This window comes from Oculina patagonica, chromosome 14, assembly GCF_052425735.1.
Source record: "Oculina patagonica isolate OP01 chromosome 14, crgOcupat, whole genome shotgun sequence".
NCBI classification, from domain to species: Eukaryota; Metazoa; Cnidaria; class Anthozoa; order Scleractinia; family Oculinidae; genus Oculina; species Oculina patagonica.
Window position 1 is genome coordinate 6028244 of NC_135771.1, and position 19408 is coordinate 6047651.

Genomic DNA, 19408 nt, shown 5'->3' on the forward strand with positions numbered 1-19408 from the left:
GAACGGTCATGAGTTTATCTAGTTGACGTCAATGACTTCAGTAGGGCCAGTTATCCACAATAGGAGCTAATAGGGGCACTTAATTATTAGAATAGGGGTGCTTATAAGAATAGGGGCGCTAATTAGAATGGGGGCGCTTATTGGAATAGGGGCGCTTATTTACAAAAACGCATTCGAAGGGGGCGCTTATTCAGAAGGGGGCGCTTATTGGAAGCAGGGCGCTAAATCGAATCATTACGGTAAGCGAACAACGCACCTACACGTTTTACGCACATTTCACATACAGCGAAAACGTATGTGCGTGCATTTTTAATGCGTTTCTTCAAAGTGTTTCAATTCTCTTTTGTTAGTCACCGCCAGTTATTGGTCAGTAGGTCGATTATTAGCTGGCTAGAATAGTTCCTTCCTATGTGCTAATCTCTTGTCTTAAGTTAGTGGATCCCAGTTTCTAATGAAGAGTGTGTGTGTTTCTCACAGTATACCATTTATTTTCTTACTACAGGCCTTCGAGGCACCATTTATGATGACAAATTCCAGTATGGATAAAGAATTGCTGCCAAGCCCTTACGATCCCAAGTAAGAAAACTGATTAAGATGCGTTTTTATTGATTTCGTTGAGAATCGAAACAAGTTGAAAATGCACTTTTCGCCTCAGTCACATTGCGCCGGAGCCTAAGTCTAAGTCTGAAAAGAGAGCTCTAGCTAGGTCGTGTGATGTAGGAAAAGGGGGCACGAGGGAGGGGGGGGGGGATGCAGTTGCTTTTGACCCCATTTGGTTTGGTGCGAATGTGAAGGTAACACTATGACTTCGCGGTATGGCAGTCAAGAGAAAAAAATGTTGTAAAGATGATATTAAATTATTATTAAATTAAAATTTATAATATTCCAGCCCACATGATATTGCAGTTTCTGCTAATGCGAGTTCCTATCGCGAGGTACATTACCTTATTTGAAAATTCCACGTGAAAGTTGATGGGGAAAACTGACCGTATTTCTGATTTTTTTGGTCGTATCCATGCAGGGTTGCCACTGCTCAGGAAATAGTCAGGGAAAAGTCAGGGAATTTTATTTTGAGTCAGGGAAAATTGGCATTTTGAAGAATAGTCAGGGGAAATGAAATTAAAACACCTCTGATTTAATACCATTGATGAGTGGAAGAAAAATTTCAGGAAAATGTGATCTCAGCAATGTTTTTTTTTGGAAGCACAGGCTAGAGGCCTCTACAGTATCTGTCATTTTGTAGCGGAGCTCCTTAGCGGCCCGTAAGGGCCGCAGAGCGGAGCACCATACCCATAAAAAAAAACACATGAAAAAAAAAAAAACACATGAAATAAAATAGGAAACCTCTGCATCCGAGTTTTCATGGTCATCATGGCTAGCGGCATGCCTCGCGGGCGCGTACGGCGGCGTACGTACGTACGGTGTTGCGCACATCCGGGATCTTGAAAGGTCTTGACAACTCGCGCAGTACTGGCGCGAAATAATTTTGCAGTGTGAGGTCTAAACAGCTAGTCTGAAAGTTAGAACTTGAGACAAACACATTTATTTTGGCTCCTTGTTATGCCGATGACTACAAACGAGAGCAGGGTAAACTTAACTTCGAGGAAACAGGGTTTAAGCGATTTGCGACGGGAAAGAGATCGCGAGAGATCCAGAAAACCCGGACAGAAAGCAGGCGAAAAAGTATAGCAAAGCGCCTGTCGAACCTGGTAGCAAAGTAGCGAAGAAAAGCGACTAAAATAGCAAGAGAGGTGCCGAGGAAACAGGCAAAGAAATAGCGGAGAACAAGGGAACGGAGATAAAACGAGCAGACGAGTGTACCTACTGTGGCCAACTGGTGAAGGTGAGTACAAAACTGCAGTGTTTCCGTCATTTAATATCTCTACGTTTTGTCTTAAGCTTACTTTAGACGCAAAGTAAGCTTATATTGACGGCACATTTTACTTGCTTTCGCCACTAAGCATTTGCTTGTGACATGAACAATGTTGAAAAATACTATTCGTTAAAATTCAGTTTTACCAGGTTTTACTGATCAAATAGGAGGATTTGATTATGTAAACAAATAATTGTTGGGCCTTCGAGGAACGAATTCACAAAGAATATCACTTCAACACATCTCGAAGAAAATTAAGCTTACGATTTTTAAATGCTTGTGATATGATTATTTTGTTTTACAGTGCTGGAAGAGCAGTTGAGATGAGAATGGAAGTGATGTCAGTTTGCACGAAGCACCTGGAATTTCGTTAACTCCGAGTGAAATAGATCGATTCAGTGTATGCAGTTTATTGATATTCATGATGGAGGTAAAATTACTGTTCATTTAGTCAGAGTAAATAAACTTCAGCTTCATTACTTAGCTCTTTCGTTCCCAAATATATTAAATAATCCACTTGTCATGTAGTTCTGTTCACTATTGAGCGTTCATGTGGATTACATAACAATGTCAACAATTTTGAGATTTTGAGGTCTGTTTTGCTGGTTTCATTCAGAATGTCAACAGTAAATGTTATATTTGTCATAAAAAAATCACAATCTTGTTGTGGAATTTGGAAAATGCACACAACAAAGGTTAATGACTACTGGAAAACTGGAATCTTTGTGAGTAAATTCATGCCATTTTAGACACTGTATGCAGCTGTGCATGCAAACTTATTATTAATTAAATGTGTATCTTTAAAAATCTTAGTATTACTGTTAAGAGAAAAGCTTTTAAGATGTGGCAATGTTTTTCCTATGCATGTACATGTATATATAGGGGTAGAGGGGAGGGGGAGTATTTAAAGGTCAAACCTTTTAAAGAGGGGGTGTAAGGGTTTGCAGTGATGCTTTGAGTTTATTAAAATATCAGGACCTGAACAATCGATGGAATCGATAATCGATGGCAATCGATAACAATCGATGACAATCGATATCAATTAATCGATTGATATTGATAATCGATGAACAATCGATCGCTAAAGTTTTTGTGATTATCGATTGTCATCGATTATCCATTTCATCGATAATCGATGACAATCGATCAATTAACTAACATCGATTTTCATCGATTATCAATATCATCGATTACCAATTCAATCGATCATTTAACTGCCATCGTTTTTTATTTGACTAGTATTTGATAAATATGTTTACTTTAAAACACACGGTCTCTCTTGTATGTTATATTTTATTAGCAACAACAATGATAACCTTTCCAAAAAATGTCAATACAACGAGAAACTTACTAACTTAACAGTAATAAGGCAATAATTATTTTAAACAAACGTTTTGAGCTTAAGTCTTATTCGCCTCCATCAACGAAGCGTACGCTTTTCGGTCTGGTTTGCTTTCGAACCAACTCCTGGCAAAGTAAATAGAAATCGCAACTTACAGAATTCCTCGCTGTCTAAGTACAATGTAATTTTTCTAAAACTCTGTCTTGTAGTCCATAAACATTTTCTCGCTCGTCCGAAATATTTCAAATCAAACAGTAGCAGAGAGAACTCAAAAATACGTCGTCCGTACGTCAGAACGAAAACGAGACAACAGTGGGAGTCTGGGGATGAGTTTCGCCTGTCACGTCCGCCATTTTTGACTCGGTCACGAATAACGAAGTGTCTTTGGAATTCTAGCGCTAGCAAACAGTAGGAAACTCGAATGAAAAACAGAAACATTAAAGCTTATGATGTAAACTTCATCTCAATGGAAAGGAGCTTTATTATTTTTTTTTACAAAACAACATATGTAAGTATTTACTTCATGCTTCGGATTGATTGTGTGTTTAATGCCAATCGATGGCAATCGATGAAGTTCGCGACCACCAAAGTGTGATTATCGATTGATCATCGATTGGCCGATGCCAATCGATGCCAATCAACAGTAATTAATCGATTGTCATCGATTGATCGATTGATTTTCCGATCATCGATTTTCATCGATTGTTCAGGTCCTGAAATATTTACAGTAGAACCCTGCTAACTCGAACTCTGAAGGGAAACGAAAATGAGTTCGAGTTAGCGGGGTTTTTCGAGTTAGCGGGGTTGATTGAATATTTTATTTGCCAAGTTAATAATTGATAGTTTACTGATTTTTAAGCACTTCAGTATACAGTACTGTGCAAATTGAACTTATCTTGCCAGAAACTCTAAAGCGACCACACATTCTTTTGTTAAGAGTGGAAAATGACTGTCAAATACATGATCTGTTCATTGCTATAATCAATGGGCAACCGTTGCGAGTTGCAAGTTCTGGAATTCGAGTTATCAGGGTAAAAAGTTTGACCCAAATTTTGTTCAAGGGAAACAAAATTTAGTTCGAGTTAGCGGGGTTTTCGAGTTATCAGAGTTCGAATTTAACCGAGTAAAAATGACTGAAAAGTGGGGTCAAATCCAAGGGAAATGGAAGTGAGTTTGAGTTAGCAAGGTTGTTCGAGTTATCCGAGTTCGAGTTACCGGGTTTTTTTTCTGTAGTTGACTTCGCAGTTATCAGTAAAAAAAAATAGTCTGTGCTGATACATCTCTGTTAAATATATAAGGTATCCTTTCGCATCCAGTAGTTTTGCTTCACTTTATACAAGCTTGCGTTAAGTGTTTTGTTTTATAAATTATTGATTTTCATACCAATTAATCAATTTTAATTTAATCTGTGGCATTTGACTTTTTTCAGGGTTAACATGAATTTCAGAATTTGCAGAGCCACAGACACAAAAACAGAATGTGGACAAGGACATCAAAAGAAAACAGGAAGGATTAAGATTATCCAGCTTGATGTTTGGGTGTCTTCATGATGCCATTTTCAAGAGACTAGTAAATTACATGTAAATTGAAATCAAGAAAAGCTGCAAATGAGCAAAGTTTATATTTTAAATGTTAACGTATTTACAGTGTACTTCAGAAAACAACTTCTTGATTGACCTGTCTCTTTCACATCTTTTTAGATGTAACAAGGGCATTATGAAGTGATCTTTTTAAGAATAATTTATGCAGCCAAAACAGTAACAGCAGAAATGAATGGGAGTTTAAAATTGCTATTTTCAATGTTTTGGCTGGTAAGAAACCACATGTGACCAAGCTAAAATCTCTTTGGCCGGTTAACATGACCTGTAAGTGTCCAAATATTTTGAGCCCTCGACTACACAGGACTTGCATGTAGTTGTCTAATTACTGTATATCATAAGATCTTTGGTTGACCTTGGGGGAGGTAGTGGAGTTAAAAAGCAATGTAATAATTTGAATTTGGATTGGTAATGCTGAAACTGGTGGTACTGTAATTCTTAAGTATAGACGTTAAAATCGTGATTGCAAGCAATATGCAATACCAATTTAATTCTTATGTGTTGTATGCTGCGTACAATTTATAAGAACAGCTATAATGTTAAAATTAGTGAAATATTCTAAAGCCAGATTAAATTTGCAGTATCCATTAGGTACCATGAAGCAACCAAATTGTGACTCATTTGCTTACTTTGTGAACTTCATGACGAATGGGCAACATGACTCCACAAAAATGTGTACAATAAAGCATACAAATTTTTAAAAGAGCAGTCAAAGTATTGATGCTTTTTTTCTTGCATAGTTTTATACACAAGCAAACATGATTCTATTTTTTCTGCGTAATCAAAGAACAAAACTGAGTTTGAGACACACAAACAATATTCTATCTTCCCAGAATTTTTGTTTTTTTATTTCTGTAAGTGAAGTGAAACCCCTTAAGAGGAAGGGGACTCAAAAAGACATGTAAAATTAAAAAAGGTGCTATCATCCTTTTTTTGGGGGGGGGGGAGGGGGTGGGATGGGGTTACAGAATGTCCCTTCTTTGCTTCCAGTTAGTTTCACTCCGGTTTGCTTGTAGTTAGGTTCACCCCTGTTTGCTCGCAGTTAGCTTTATTCATCCGGTGTGCTTGGGATTAGCTTTCACTCTAGTTTGCTTGTGGTTAGCTTTCACTCCGGTTTGCTTGGCATTAGCTTATGGCAATATGCTGTAAACCCTTTGCTACATGTATGACCTCTGCCATTTCCATTCAAAATTAAAATATAGGCAAATAGTGAAAATAAAAACAAATGAATGAATGAAAAAAAGAAAATTAACCATATTCTTAATGTAGATGTATATTATTTCCTATATACTCTAAATGTTAAGTGCTTTGCTAATTTACCACGTGATATGCCTATCTACCCCAACATGCAGCCCTACTACCCCCTCCTTATCTACGAAGGTTACATAATTACCCGTTTTGCAGCATAATTTCCCATCCAGACTTCTGGATCATAATGCTGTCGGTGGAATTAAAACGTTTTGATTGATTTTGTTTGTTCTCGGCTTATTTGGTGTTGCTGTATACGGTACTCCCATATAAGGGCTATACGGGTATGTGCTGCTCAACAGGGTATGCCTTTTTCCTTTCTGACTCTGAAACAGGGTATACAAATCACTCTTTTGACTGTGGAACACTATCAAGTTTAGCTATGAAAATCCGCTCCTCTCATTGGTTTTTCTCCAAGCCACAGACAAAGTCAAGTGAGCGCTTTGTGATGTACGCTAGTGTTTTTATATCTATCTTCATATATTTTTCATTGTGGATATTGTCTGGAACAGGGTACCTATTTTGCACTGTTTGTCTGGAACAGGGTCGCAAATTGAGCCGTTTTTCTCTGGAACAGGTCCAGAGTCTCAGCGACTCAGTGGCACACCCCTTGAGTAAATTTTAGGGAGTACCTCTTCCCCCCCCCCCCCCGGGACACGGTAAAAAAAAAGTAAGTAACAATATTAAAATTTATAAAAAAAAATAAAACGAATATTATATTCTTAGCCTTAAAATTGTACAATGGCTTGAATTCAGGTTTCAACAAAGTGCAAAATAATTAACTGGGGAGCTCCGCTTTTAGGCTTGCCTAAATCTATATATTATTTATTTGCTCAGGAAACTTGATTTTTATGAGAAAAAGGTGTGCAGGGAATTGTGAAAACTGTGGCAACCGTGCCATGATGTGCCTTTTATTTCTTCCAGCGCCGGGTTTGTAGTTTTCTGGGATTTCGTCCTTGGCCTCGGTTCGTCCTTGTCCAGGTGCAGACTAGCCGCTGGAGTTTATCAAGGAGCAGAAATAATGACAGATATTAAACTGCTACCGCTCGTAAGAACAACATTCATCACTAAAGATAGTCATCCCTCCATACCTCCCGGCGGAGTGGGGGTTATTGGTGTTAAGCATCCATTCCCGAGGTAAGTTTATCGATTTACCCCCAAAACATGGTTCATCACATGTGTAAGGCAGTCGCAAATGCCTGCTATGTTCATGTGAATAAAACAAGTGATAGCAACAGAGCGCACGCAAAAGAAGTTAACCTTCTTTTGCAAATCGTCCGTTAAGGAAGGACTCAAACAGTTTCTGTTTCTTATTCCTTGTTCAAAAGAAGGCAGGAGCATCCGCGAATACTTCACAGGTGTGAAACGCAAAATCCAACGCTCCTTTCGGTTATCGTCGACTCAATGTTTGTAAGGAAGCGTTATGAAAAGAACAGTGGTGAATCAAATTATGAGCCGACAAACAAGAGGACAACAATTGTACGTGTAAATTTTCCATGCATCTGCGGCGTGCAAAACGTATCTTTTCAGTAAGTGGAAGATTTCAGAAAGTGTCAGTTTTGGCCGGAACTGTATACAGCTATTTCGAGAAAGGTTGTCGGAAAAAAAAATCAAGTGCACGCGACAAGACCGAAAGGTGGTCTGGGTATTCACTGGAATATTTGCATATTGGCCTAGAGGAAATTTACAAGTTTGTATTTTTGCACGTGGAGAATTTGTTTTTCTTCTCAGGAGGCCTATATCTGTAGCTTTACATTTACTGTCGCATGTCTTTGAGTGAGGAAAAATTCTTCTGAACTTCAGAGGGTCTAAACGCACCTTGTTTCTACATGTCTGAAAAGAAAGAAAACCTGAAAATTGCGCTTATTTTGTTGTTATATCTCATTAGTATTCAACACGTGCAGTAGCTCAATACGTCTACCCATACTACCTTTAGGGATTGGCTTGTGCAGTTTTGTGCTTTTTTCCGACAACGTTTCTCGAAATAGCTGTATACGCAGCGTGCGCATAGTACGTTAAACAGCTGTACATTTTACGTTAGTATTCCATCTGAGAATTAAGTCACGTTGCTTGACAACTTCCCTGACGAAAATCGCGGGCTCAGTCGTCTGTGTTTGCTAATGTTTGTGTACTGTTCTAGGTGCATTCCTGATCAAAATCTCACCCTTGTCGTGGAGCTGCAAGCAAACAGCGCTGACGACTCTGATGACCCGACTGAGCTGTTTTCAAAAGGATGGACAAAAATCGACTTGTTTGATATCAGCAACAGATTGCTCAGTGGAAGGTATCAGTTTTACCTTTTTGAAGCACCAAGCTCAGAATCTAAATTCTCCTTTCTTATTTCCATACATTTCTTTTAATGTTAGTTTTGAGTATTCGGTGGTACTTCAAGGTAAAAAGACTGCGTTCGAGCCTAGTGGCCCATTCTCTTTTTTCCAATTGCCCATAATGCACTTTGTTTGCCCCCCAAATTTTGCATAAACTATTGTTTTGGAAATATGCAGTCCTCCCAAGAGAATTTGAAAACAAAAGTTTATGCAAAATTTGGGGGGCAAACAAAGTGTATTATGGGCAATTAGAAAATAGAGAATGCAGACTGGAGCTTATCCCGGTTTCTGTAACACAACGCGTATTTATTAAGTATTTCTACTTCCCCCCTGGATGGGATGCTAGTCCATCGTAGGGTTACCCCCCAGCATTAGTTTGCTGGTACGCATTTATGCAGCAGGTAGGAGAGAGGCACTACGAAAGTTAAGTAACTTTCAAAAGAACACAACACGATGACCCCGGACAGGGCTCGAAGCCTCGAACCCGAACCGCTTGATCCGGAGACAAGCGTGCGAATCATTAGGCTACTGCGCCTCCCATAAGACAATATGCCAAGGTAGCTGAAATGTCGTTTGTCCTTTTCTCTTTCTAGGTGGAAAATACCAATAAGGATTGCTCCAATAAAAGCATTCCTTAACACTCATGAACTTAACAAGATACCGCAGGTTTGTTCGCTTCTCTCTAGCATGTGTTCGCTTTTGTTAAAAAGCAACTGGAGCATTACGAAGACACCACTGCGTCTTGTAATAAATCAAGCTTTAAGCTTACCTCAACGCACTCCCATGGAATTTGCGCTCAGCAAAAGTGAACCAACACAAACTGGATTGGGATCGCAGAAAAAGGCTTTCTGTTCATCTTTACACGTTTAATGGTTTTGAAATATGTTTGATTCAATCTATTTGAATCGATTTCCTCACTGCTTAGGTAGGACAGGCGGAGTTGTACCTTAGACTTGTCAACAGTCGTGACGTCACATCACAAGATGCATTGAACCCGCAGCCCCTACAGCATTACATCTACAAGTATCCATCAATGGTAAGACCCTTAGGCAGTTATGAATTTTTATCTTCTCTTAACTTTATATAGACATCCCTCGATGCGCGCCTATTAACAGCCCTTGCTTAAAAGACACCTGATAATATGGCTCTGCAGAAATCCGTACAGTGTCTCTCTTAGACTGTCCACAGCCCTCTATTTTTTCGTGTTTTTTTCGATCGATGAGCGCGCGGTGAGAATGGCGAGAGAACTGGACGCCAGCGCAAAACGGACGCTCGCGCTTTGCGCTCGCTTCGTTTGCTTTTTTGCGTTGAAAAATCGAGAGCCTGTGGACAGTCTATGTCTCTCTTGCTTCACTCGCCGCGTTGCCCCCGAGGAGAGAGCCTGCTCGCAGGCAAGGTCTCTATGCATCAAGGTTTTTTTTTCAATTTGGGTGTCATTCTGGTTCTCGAAATTGTAAGAGTTTCCTTGAACGAAGCAGTTGTCAGCAATGATATCAAATGGAAATCAGCCTTTAGTGTGTCATACACATTACCGTTGTGATATGTCTCATGGAAACCATGACAAGAAAAAAGCTGTCGTAGCCCCATTAAAAGATCACTTACTATAGCTAACAGGATTAGAAGACTTTCCAAGAGTATTTTGTCGTTATTCAGATTTCAGAAAATATAGCTAACACAATCTTCATTTCTGTTACAGGAAAACATTCGAGTCATCCCACAAGTGTCTTCGCTACCTGTAAGCCGTGGGTTGCTGAACTTGCCCCCCGCACCACCCCCGTCAGTACCACCCCCTCCCGACACGCCAGTGTCTGTTGTAGAGAGAGCTGAAAGGTCAGTAGAAAAGAAGTAATTCTCCAAAATCGTTAAAGTGGTTTTAAATTTAGTGTCGTGAAACAAAAGCCCAAGCCACAGACAATCCAGTGAACCAATCAAAACTTGAGGCAAATAAATGTAACCGACATGAAGCTCGGGAAAAGATGCGTGAGCGAGGCACGATTGGTTTTGCTTTCACTTCTGATTCGTTGAGAAAGTGACGCGAGTTTTCACACCAATGGCAAGTTGTGATTGATGTAAAATCTAAAGTAAAGCAAAAACCAATGTACCGGTAATTCAAGATTACTTTTGACAGTTAATTAAAAAGCGCTCTTTTCTTTTATCGCTTATTGGTTTACTCACAACCAGCTTAAAGTCAACTTCCAATTGCTTAAATTGGAAATTCACTGCGACGATCATTTATCACTTTCATATACATCCGCAGTTCATATATGAATCATTTCATATACATTACATCATTTCACTTCTCTCACGGGTAAAATATGAACTCATAATTGACCTCGCTCCCAATGTGTGGCTTCAATAGCTCAGTTGGTAGAGCATCGCACCGGCATCGCGGAGGTCACGGGTTCGAATCCCGTTGAAGCCCTGAATTTTTTTCAGGCTTCTTTACTCCAATTGCTTAAATTGGAAATTTTTTTTCATATACATCCGCAGTTCATATATGAATCATTTCATATACATTACATCAGAAAGACGTAAATTGTTAAGTACTAAGAAATGTAAAAGGTAAATATTGTTAAGTAATTGTAAGCATCTGAAGCATAAGGTCGCTGCTTGGTTAACAAATTTGTTAAGAATACCTAACTATGCCTCGTTGTTTTCGTTTTCTTTTTCTTTTCTTTATTGATGGAATTTCTATTTTGTATTGGTATTTTTTTAACGTGCGTGTACTGCAGCTTTCAAGAGTCAGCGAGCACTGCAGTCTAGTTTGAAGCTGTGCTACTTCTCATTTTGCTCTTTGCTTTGTTTCGAGTTCTGTGCTACCTGTTTTTCTGACGTTGCCTTGATGTATCTATTAGTGCCCCAAGAACCCCGCTTGATGAGTCTTTGCTTGGTTTTCAAGTGGACAAACTGATTGATGCCATTCAAGGAGAAGCTAAGATTAAGATTACAGTCTACGAACATGAACAAGGACAGGTAGGGAGTGTTATCAGTCAGTCAATCAGTCAGGCAGGCGGGCAGGCGGGCAGGCGGATAGTCAATGCAAATCAATCAATAGAGCGATCGCCGAATCAATCAATCAATCAATCAATCAATCAATCAATCAATCAATCAATCAATTAATCAATCAATCAATCAATCAATCAATCAATCAATCAATCAATCAATCAATCAGTTTTTATCAAGAAAGGCTAAGTGAATTTTTTTTTACTGATACTGGTAAATGTTGTCGTTTTCAGGTCCTAAAAGGAAACAATAACACTCCAATCATTTGTGTGACTAAGTCGGCAAGACAAGACTTCCTTGAGGGGATTTACTCCTTTGGATTGCAGGAGGTAAATTAATGAACTTTTCTTTTATGCTTTCGCACAGCGAATTCCAATTCTACTTTGTAGTAAAGAGGCTAGAATAGTCTTGAAACGTTCATCGTGAATTCGAAAAAAATGAGAAAGAAGACCATTTTTGATTGGGCAAAGGTTTATGACATCAATTAACTTGTTTATAATGTTACTTAAACAGCAATATTAACGTGGTGAAACAAATTTCCAGGTTTATTGCTTGTCATATAAATTGGCCGATCGCTTTACGTTTTTTGAATCTTAAAAAGGGGACCACTCGCCTGTTTTTCGTTTCGCAAATCATCTTTTTCTAATTTCTTTTCATCATTTTCTTTTATTTCATTTTTGTCATTAATCAAAGGAGAGCCTACGTAAAAGATATCAAATTGAATACTGACATTTTAAGAACATTTTCAGAAGTATTTTGACATGGCTATTTTAAAGAACCTGTTGCTTAACTGCATGACTAAATAATCTAAACTAAATGTAACTAAATGTAACGGTGAATCAAAAGGAATGAAAATCGATGGTGAATCACAATAAGCAATAAGTCACCTTTTTCAGTTTCTTTCGGAAGTTAGTAAACATTCGAGAACTAACTTCATTTCGCTTTCCTAAGCATAGTTTTTTGAAACACTTAACGCCGAAATTGTCGCGCATCTTGGAAAATTTGGCTTATTACTAGTACTTCAGTCAAAACCATCCTTGTTCATTTTTGAGTTATTTTGTCAAACAACTTCCTCTTAGTCGTCGCCATGAACTATGTGGCGAGTAAGCGAGCAATTCATGTATGTATGTCCCGAGGCAAAATTTAAGGAACATACTTTATTTCGATCAAAAGACGTTATTTCTCATCTTTAATGGATATACGGAGAAGAATGCCCCCGTTTGCTGTGCACTCATACATACATGATCACCGATGATTCTCGACCTCCTCTTAAGTGCTGTGCACGTTCTTGTCACGTGACTTGTTGTATGAACCTCAAACGCGAAACAATAGCCTCGTCCTTTGAATTTTGCCGGTTTTCCCAACCAGTCCCCCTCTACTAACTATAGTTTAGTATTGCTTATTTGAAGTTTTCTTTGATTATCATCGTATGTAAATATATGGAGTTGACTAATGGAAGATAGGCAAGATCGTCATTAGTGTGGTTCTGTATAAAATGCGCATTTATTGCCGTTACTTGGAAACATTTTATTTGGATGCATCGTTACAGAACGTTACAATATGTTACGTTATAAAAATTTCAACCATTTGACGTTAATTTGGTTTGGTTCATATTAAGGGCATCCAAGCCGAGATGGTAGGATACTAAAGTGCAATGTTACTTACGTACAGAGTATAAGACATACAAAAGAGAAAAAAAATTGTTCAGTTCCGCAAATTTGTGCAACGCTAATTACAGTTACAGCAAGGCGCCCAAAAGTGTGACCACTTTTAATTTATTCACATTCTTTCGTGCAGATTTAATCCAATCAAAAGCCGTGGATAGCTTGCAGTTGACTTCTGATTGGATTAAATCTGCACGAAAGAATGTGAATAAATTAAAAGTGGTCACACTTTTGGGCGCCTTGCTGTAACAGAAGAAATGAAATCGCTGTCAACCTTACTCCTTTAAGACAGCTCTTACATGTTAACAGTCGTTTAAAGTCGTAGCTGGGATTGGAGCTGGCCTCTGACGCAGACGTTCTTTTGGCACGTCACGCAACGCGATTTCGTGACGAGCCAAAAGAACGTCTGCGTCCGAGGCCAGCAGAATTTGGTACTTAGATGAATTTTTAGCTGATTACAAAACCCGTTCATACATCCTTTATCACTCACGCGCCATTTTTAAACAGTTTCCATGGAAACGATTTCCCGATAGATTCAATCATTTTATTTTTAGTTTAACTCTCTTTCCTCCCTTTAAAGGGACTATGTCGCGGATTTTACCAGATTTTTGAAATGCCAAAATTGATATTTCTGTCGCATGAAACCTAGAAAAAATAGTCCATTTTTTTAAAAAAATTGCTATATTACAGCACTGAAACTGTTAACTAGCATTATTGGCTGCGGATGGCGTGGATGGAAATAGATTGGAATTTGAAAACGTTAGGCAAACGTTTTCAAATTGTTTCCGCGCGTCTTCAAAAAATCGATATTTATAGCCGTAGCTTGATTTCTATCCACAAATTAAGGTTATATTTTACTTTAGATGTTCAAAGATATTGTTTTTATGGGTTAGGTTGCCTACCACTAATTTCAGAACAGTTTAGACCAAAAATCCGCGAAATCAACGTGACATAGTCCCTTTAAATAGGAAATATTTTTTACTAAACCTCCCGAAGAACGGATTGCGTCTATCTTTCGTGTGTACGTGCGTGTGTTGTTTCGGGAGTGCAGTGCTTTTTTTGCAATGCTACCAGTTGCTTTATAGCTCAGTGGCGAAGCATTTACACAAATATAGCAAGAATTTTTTGTGCGAATTCTACACTTTCCTTTGGTTTATTTACAATTGCTAAATTGGCTTCATAACTAGCCTGCTTGATTTAGCCCCTTTCAGTGAAATGAGAAATTAAAAAAAAAAACTAGCTAAATTTCCAGCTCGTATTACATATTAAAAAGTTTTTTTTTTACAAATTCAGCACCAACGCCAACCGGTTAATAGAGCGGTTTTCACTTGAGTGTCGCAAGTAATTCGCGTTTGCTTTGGTTTGCATTACTACGCTTAGTGATTGGTTTAAAATACTCGCGCCACCTTCTCAGCCAATCAGAAGTAAAACCAAAACGAATCATGACTCGCTCGCGCACGTTTTCCCGCGCTCGGGGCGGCTACATGTATTTGCCTCGAGTTTTGATTGGCTCACTGGATTGTCTGTGTCCTGTGTGGTTTTTGTGAGTTTTGTTGGTTCACTGGACTGACTGTGTCCTTTGTGATTGGCCAGAGTGATTACTTTGTTTTTGATTTAACGACACCCAGTCGAAAACTGCTCTATTCTCAATTATAACCTGAATTTAAAAAATTGCTCTATTATTAATTGTAATCTGAATTAAGTCAGTTAATTTATGACTGTCTCTTTCTTGACGACTGTAACGGGCGGTGTATCACCGTTTCGACTAATCCACTTGATTTTCACTTGCTTCGTACGGCTTCGGTTCTCGTTGTCGCTGTCGTTCTTCCCTTTCGGTGGTTCCACGTCTTCGAGTTCCTCCTCCACTACTATGTACTCTCCATGTTGTTGCGTTCCGTTTGGAAAGATGTACGTGCCGGGACCGATCATTTTGTCGTCGTGAAAATTCCCGATGTAGTTTTGTTTCCCGAATGTAAGTTTGCCTCTCCCTGTAAAACAAGCAAAGAAATTACAAAACTTCAAATTATTGTACAACGTAAATTTTTTATCTCAGCTTATTTTGCAGGATCTGCGTTTTACGATATTGTTAATAAACGGCGTGGTTGTAATGCTTGCTAAATTTTGGTTTAACCATTTTTTTACGCGGCTTGTGAAAGAATCGCAAAAATATAACCCACCAAGAGTCTTCAGCTAATACGCAATGTTTCACCGACGCGTTACATATAAAGGTGGGATTCTTCCTGAATTTGCAAGAAATTTTAAAAGGGTTAAAGAAGGGATTGAAGAAAAAAAAAAATTGACACACCACCAGATAGTTCACCCCCACGCAAGAGCACTTCAGGTTGTTAGGGGGACTGTCTGGTGTCCGTCTACCAATTTTCAACTTCTATTTCTAATTTTAAAATGACATGAATCTCCAATATTTCTTTTTCCTCTAAATTTTACTAATCCTTTGAGAAAAACTATCTCCTCCCAAAAAATCGCAAAAAACACCCAAAAATTAACAAAACACCGTTAAGCATAGATATATGGGATAATGAGAGCGTTTTGGATTCTTTGAAACGCGAACGAGATATTTCCGTTAAACCCGTGTTGAACTGTGAAAAACGACCTTCGGGTATAAATCCCCCTTAAAAGTCATGTTTGTTCAGGATTTTACTCTTATCTCGAACAGGGTTTTATAAAATGTTCTTTGATAGGTAAAAAAAAAATTATCTTTAATAGCAAATGGTTCAGCTGTACATGCAAAACCGGAAAATTTTACTGACTTGCTCAAACAACGAGAGATTGTAACGTGATATTTAAAGAAAATCGATTATTATAACGATGAAACTTTATTTTTCCTACTCAGCGGTTTTCTCATTAAAGTACATCTGTGTAAGGACTTCACGCGGATGCATTCATACAGTTTCATTCATTTGCTACTAATTGTGTCTGATCGGTGGAAATTTGTGAAATTTACATTCTAGCCCTCATTTTGCATTTTGTGACGTTTCTTGTTAATAACCCAATTTCGATATATTAAAAATCTACCCAGAATAAAAGCACATCATTGCGAGGCTAAAGCGAAACAATCAAAATTTTGTGTTATTTATCTAAATCCATAAAATGAAAATATATTGTTATGTATCAAAATTGGGCTATTACGGTCGCGAAGAATTTTATTTTCCTTTCAGACGTTTTCCAAATTGTCGTGATATATGCGTAAAATATATTCGGATAATTTGTGCAATCTATTTTTTGACCCTTAAAACTAAAACCCTTATTTACATTTCTTGATTTGCTGTCAAAACACTTGACAAGTTTCTCAATAAAAGGTTTCGCTTATACTGCTATTTCAAGGTACAACAGTTGCTCTGAGTTTGTTTTTTCGTGGGCATAAATTCGCTAAAGACATTTTTTTAGCATTGTATCTGTTTTCTTTGTGTTTATACGGTGTGTAGGTGGTAATTTATTTATGCCTAGCACATTTCAATTTTTAATATTTCATGTACCTATCAACGCACCTAGCAACCAAGTCTCCGAGAAATTTTTCACGCAGCGGATATTAAAGAGGATATATATTTTTGACTGTGCGCCAGACAAGACGCAATAATACCAGTATTTTCAATTTTTGGTACCGGTCAATTAAAGAAAGTGAGTGGAATTTTGCACAGTTCATTGCATTTTAAGTTTTCGATCTGTCCAAAATGTTTACCCAAAAATGAGTTTCGACATGACCAAACCACTGGTCAAATTGTGTAAATTACGTTCGGCCCAATTTGAGCTTCTGATGTTACAATCATCGCGTTCAAAAAAAACAAAAAAACCTGTCTGAACGCTTGGTGTGTTGCGCGATACGCGTTTCCTCCAATTTGATGCGTTTCGCCTAAATATCTCATTGTAGTCTTTGTATTAAAGAGCTAAAAATTTAAAGCAAATTTATTGTAATATTTACCTGATCTTTTCCCCTCAAACCATTGTCCTTCATACGACATCCCGCTCGCCGCGTATTTATATGACCCTTGCCCGTGCCGCCGATCATGCTCCCATTCGCCGCGATACAGATCTCCGTTTGTGTAGAAGTAAGACCCAAACCCATGCCTCAAATCATCCTTCCAGCCTCCCTCGTATTTCGCTCCGTCTGGATACAAAAACGTTCCTTGACCGTTCTTCTTGTTATTCTCGTAATGGCCCATATAACAAGCGTTTCTTGACTTGCCTTTCAGTTTTCTAAACACGTATTTACCATAGCCATTTCGATATCCGTTCTTATATTCCCCTTCGTAAACATCGCCGTTTGGAAGCCTTGCTTTGCCTTTTCCATGTCGTTCGCCATTTTCGTTTCGTCCGCCTTCGTAAGTATACGGTAGTAACTCGTTCTCGGAGTCCATTTCCTCGTCGGATTCTCGAACGGTTTCCATGCCAGCGAGAATTCAAATAGACGATTTATTTTATTCCAATGAGAAAGAAAAACAAGTCCGTCGGGAGTTTCTTCGTTTTGATGTCAAATCTGCGACGCGGTTCTGTGTACTTGAGTATAAATCAAATTAAGTGGTATTTTTGCACGCGGATCAAAACTTTAAATATACTGTGAAACCGAAATATTCGCCAGAAAACTTCCCGCTGAATTTAAACGCCAGATAATTTTAATTTTTAACCGCTTGTTTCTGGTTTGGTCGAATAGCGTTTAGGCTCGTGGAAAAAAAGGAAACCCCTACACGAGCTACGTTAATATTTTAAACATGTCTTTTGTGTTTGTGTTAGAAATAGTTTAGCTGAAGATCTAGGTGCTGTATTTTGAACATTCTTGAATATTTCAATTGGTGCTTAGCTCACAAACAAGGATAAACGTGGAGACATCTTAATCGTGGTTCTAAATTATTAATTGGCTGCGAATATTTTTGCGGTAGCACTTCCAAATTATCTTAAATATGAAAACAAGAGGAATTGCCCGCTAACTGGCGCGAAAGATATCGCTTGAGGCGTTTGTTATTCTTTGTATAGCTGGGATCTCGCCTTATCTTTCAAACCTTTTTATGGTGTTATTGGCGAGGAAGGATGTGGAATACTCTTTGTGATTAAAGTTCAGATGCTAAAGACGAAAATCAAAAACACTGTAGTTTTGGAAAAACTTTCATGATAAAGCGCACAGACAATAATAAATTTGCAGCGGTTTTGTGATAGTGATAGATTCACCACACTTTCAATTCAATTATATTTTTTTCAATTCAACTGAAGAAAAAAAAATCTGCCATCATCTGCAGCTTATAATATGGATCCATTTGTTTTTGTTATAGTCACTGCTTATCAACCTTTTTCCTTAAAAGCTTTTTTTCACTAATTTAAATTTTTAAATTTTTCCTTTTTACTTGCAAAAGAATTTTTTTCCAGGTAGAAATATTTTATCACAGTAATCGATATGCCCCAGCTTCTAAATGATTTAACCCACGTTATTAATATTATATGCTCTTTAAAATGCAGATAATTTTTGTTCATAGTTTCTCGGGTCACTAAAATTAAAGTGAACTATACATCCACTTAAAAATTGAACTGTTTTGTAAATATGTCATTATTGTGAGAAGTGCATAGCCGTAAACTTCAAGAAAATTTCCAATAACGTGAAATACAAACGTGTTAGAAATTATTTTATCCCTTTTGCGGTTATTTAGAAGAAAAAAAACAGAAAAAACATTTTGGAAAATTCATTCATGTAATAAGGGTGGGTTTCGCTCATAATCGAAAAATTTTAATAATGAATTCGGTTTAAAAAAGGTCGTGAATTTATTTTTGTATCCTGTTTTGATTTATCCTAAACATCAAAAATAATTTATCATAAAAACCGACAAGAACGTTAAAAAAAATACAATGCGAACAGAAACTTAAGCTTTCAAGTTTTATTTCTAACTATATGCTGCTTTTCAATCTTTTTATTAGGCTTTTTCCGTTCTTGTCTGAGTGAAAAAAATCCTTATTTATAAAATTGTTTTTATTATAAGTCACAACACAGACGATAAATTACCTGATATATTTTTATGCGTTGTCGCTTTAATATTAAAAAACGTTTCGACACTAACGGTGTTATTACATGGTGTGTTTTATCATTGATACGGTTTGTTAAAAGAAACTGTTTTGCTGCGTTGGCGGGCGAGTAAAGGCTGGTTCTCATATAATCGCCCCGATCGTTTCTATCGCCTCTGTAACTTCAGAAAGTTTTCTTGCGATCGGGGCGATTATATGAGAACATTACACAGACGATCGCTAACGTCTGCGGCGATTGGGGCGATCACGATCGCTTGGATCGCCCGTGTTCTATCATTCTAGCTTCTCTTTCCTTTCTTCGCCGTTAAACTGCAATAACTGAGAAGATAGGA

The 19408-nt window shown here is 37.9% G+C and overlaps 2 protein-coding genes and 1 long non-coding RNA gene across 3 annotated transcripts in view; 2 read left to right on the top strand and 1 right to left on the bottom strand.

Moving 5' to 3' along the window:
* LOC144638110 (uncharacterized) overlaps window positions 1-19408 on the top strand; it is a 53680-nt gene that overhangs the window by 11172 nt on the left and 23100 nt on the right. The window contains exons 15-22 of the mRNA XM_078497288.1: window positions 503-576; window positions 6986-7198; window positions 8202-8345; window positions 8982-9054; window positions 9314-9424; window positions 10085-10218; window positions 11244-11361; window positions 11625-11720. Of these exons, the coding sequence (XP_078353414.1) occupies window positions 503-576; window positions 6986-7198; window positions 8202-8345; window positions 8982-9054; window positions 9314-9424; window positions 10085-10218; window positions 11244-11361; window positions 11625-11720 (963 nt within the window). The remainder of the gene's footprint in view (window positions 1-502; window positions 577-6985; window positions 7199-8201; window positions 8346-8981; window positions 9055-9313; window positions 9425-10084; window positions 10219-11243; window positions 11362-11624; window positions 11721-19408) is intronic.
* On the top strand, window positions 2327-6281 carry LOC144637814 (uncharacterized). Its single transcript, XR_013567805.1, has 2 exons — window positions 2327-3723; window positions 4645-6281. It is a non-coding gene; the product is annotated as an uncharacterized LOC144637814 (long non-coding RNA).
* On the bottom strand, window positions 12871-18167 carry LOC144637818 (radial spoke head 1 homolog). The gene is made up of 2 exons (XM_078496897.1): window positions 16993-18167; window positions 12871-15043 (listed from the first exon to the last, which is right to left on the bottom strand). Exons 1-2 carry the CDS (start codon window positions 17456-17458, stop codon window positions 14763-14765), a joined length of 747 nt encoding a protein of 248 aa, XP_078353023.1. The 5' UTR covers window positions 17459-18167; the 3' UTR covers window positions 12871-14762.

Coding starts and splice junctions, on each gene's coding strand:
- LOC144637818 (XM_078496897.1), bottom strand. CDS start 17,458: ATGGAAACCGTTCGAGAATCCGACGAGGAAATGGACTCCGAGAACGAG. Junction 15,044..16,992: donor GTTTGAGGGGAAAAGATCAG/GTAAATATTACA, acceptor CTTGTTTTACAG/GGAGAGGCAAACTTACATTC.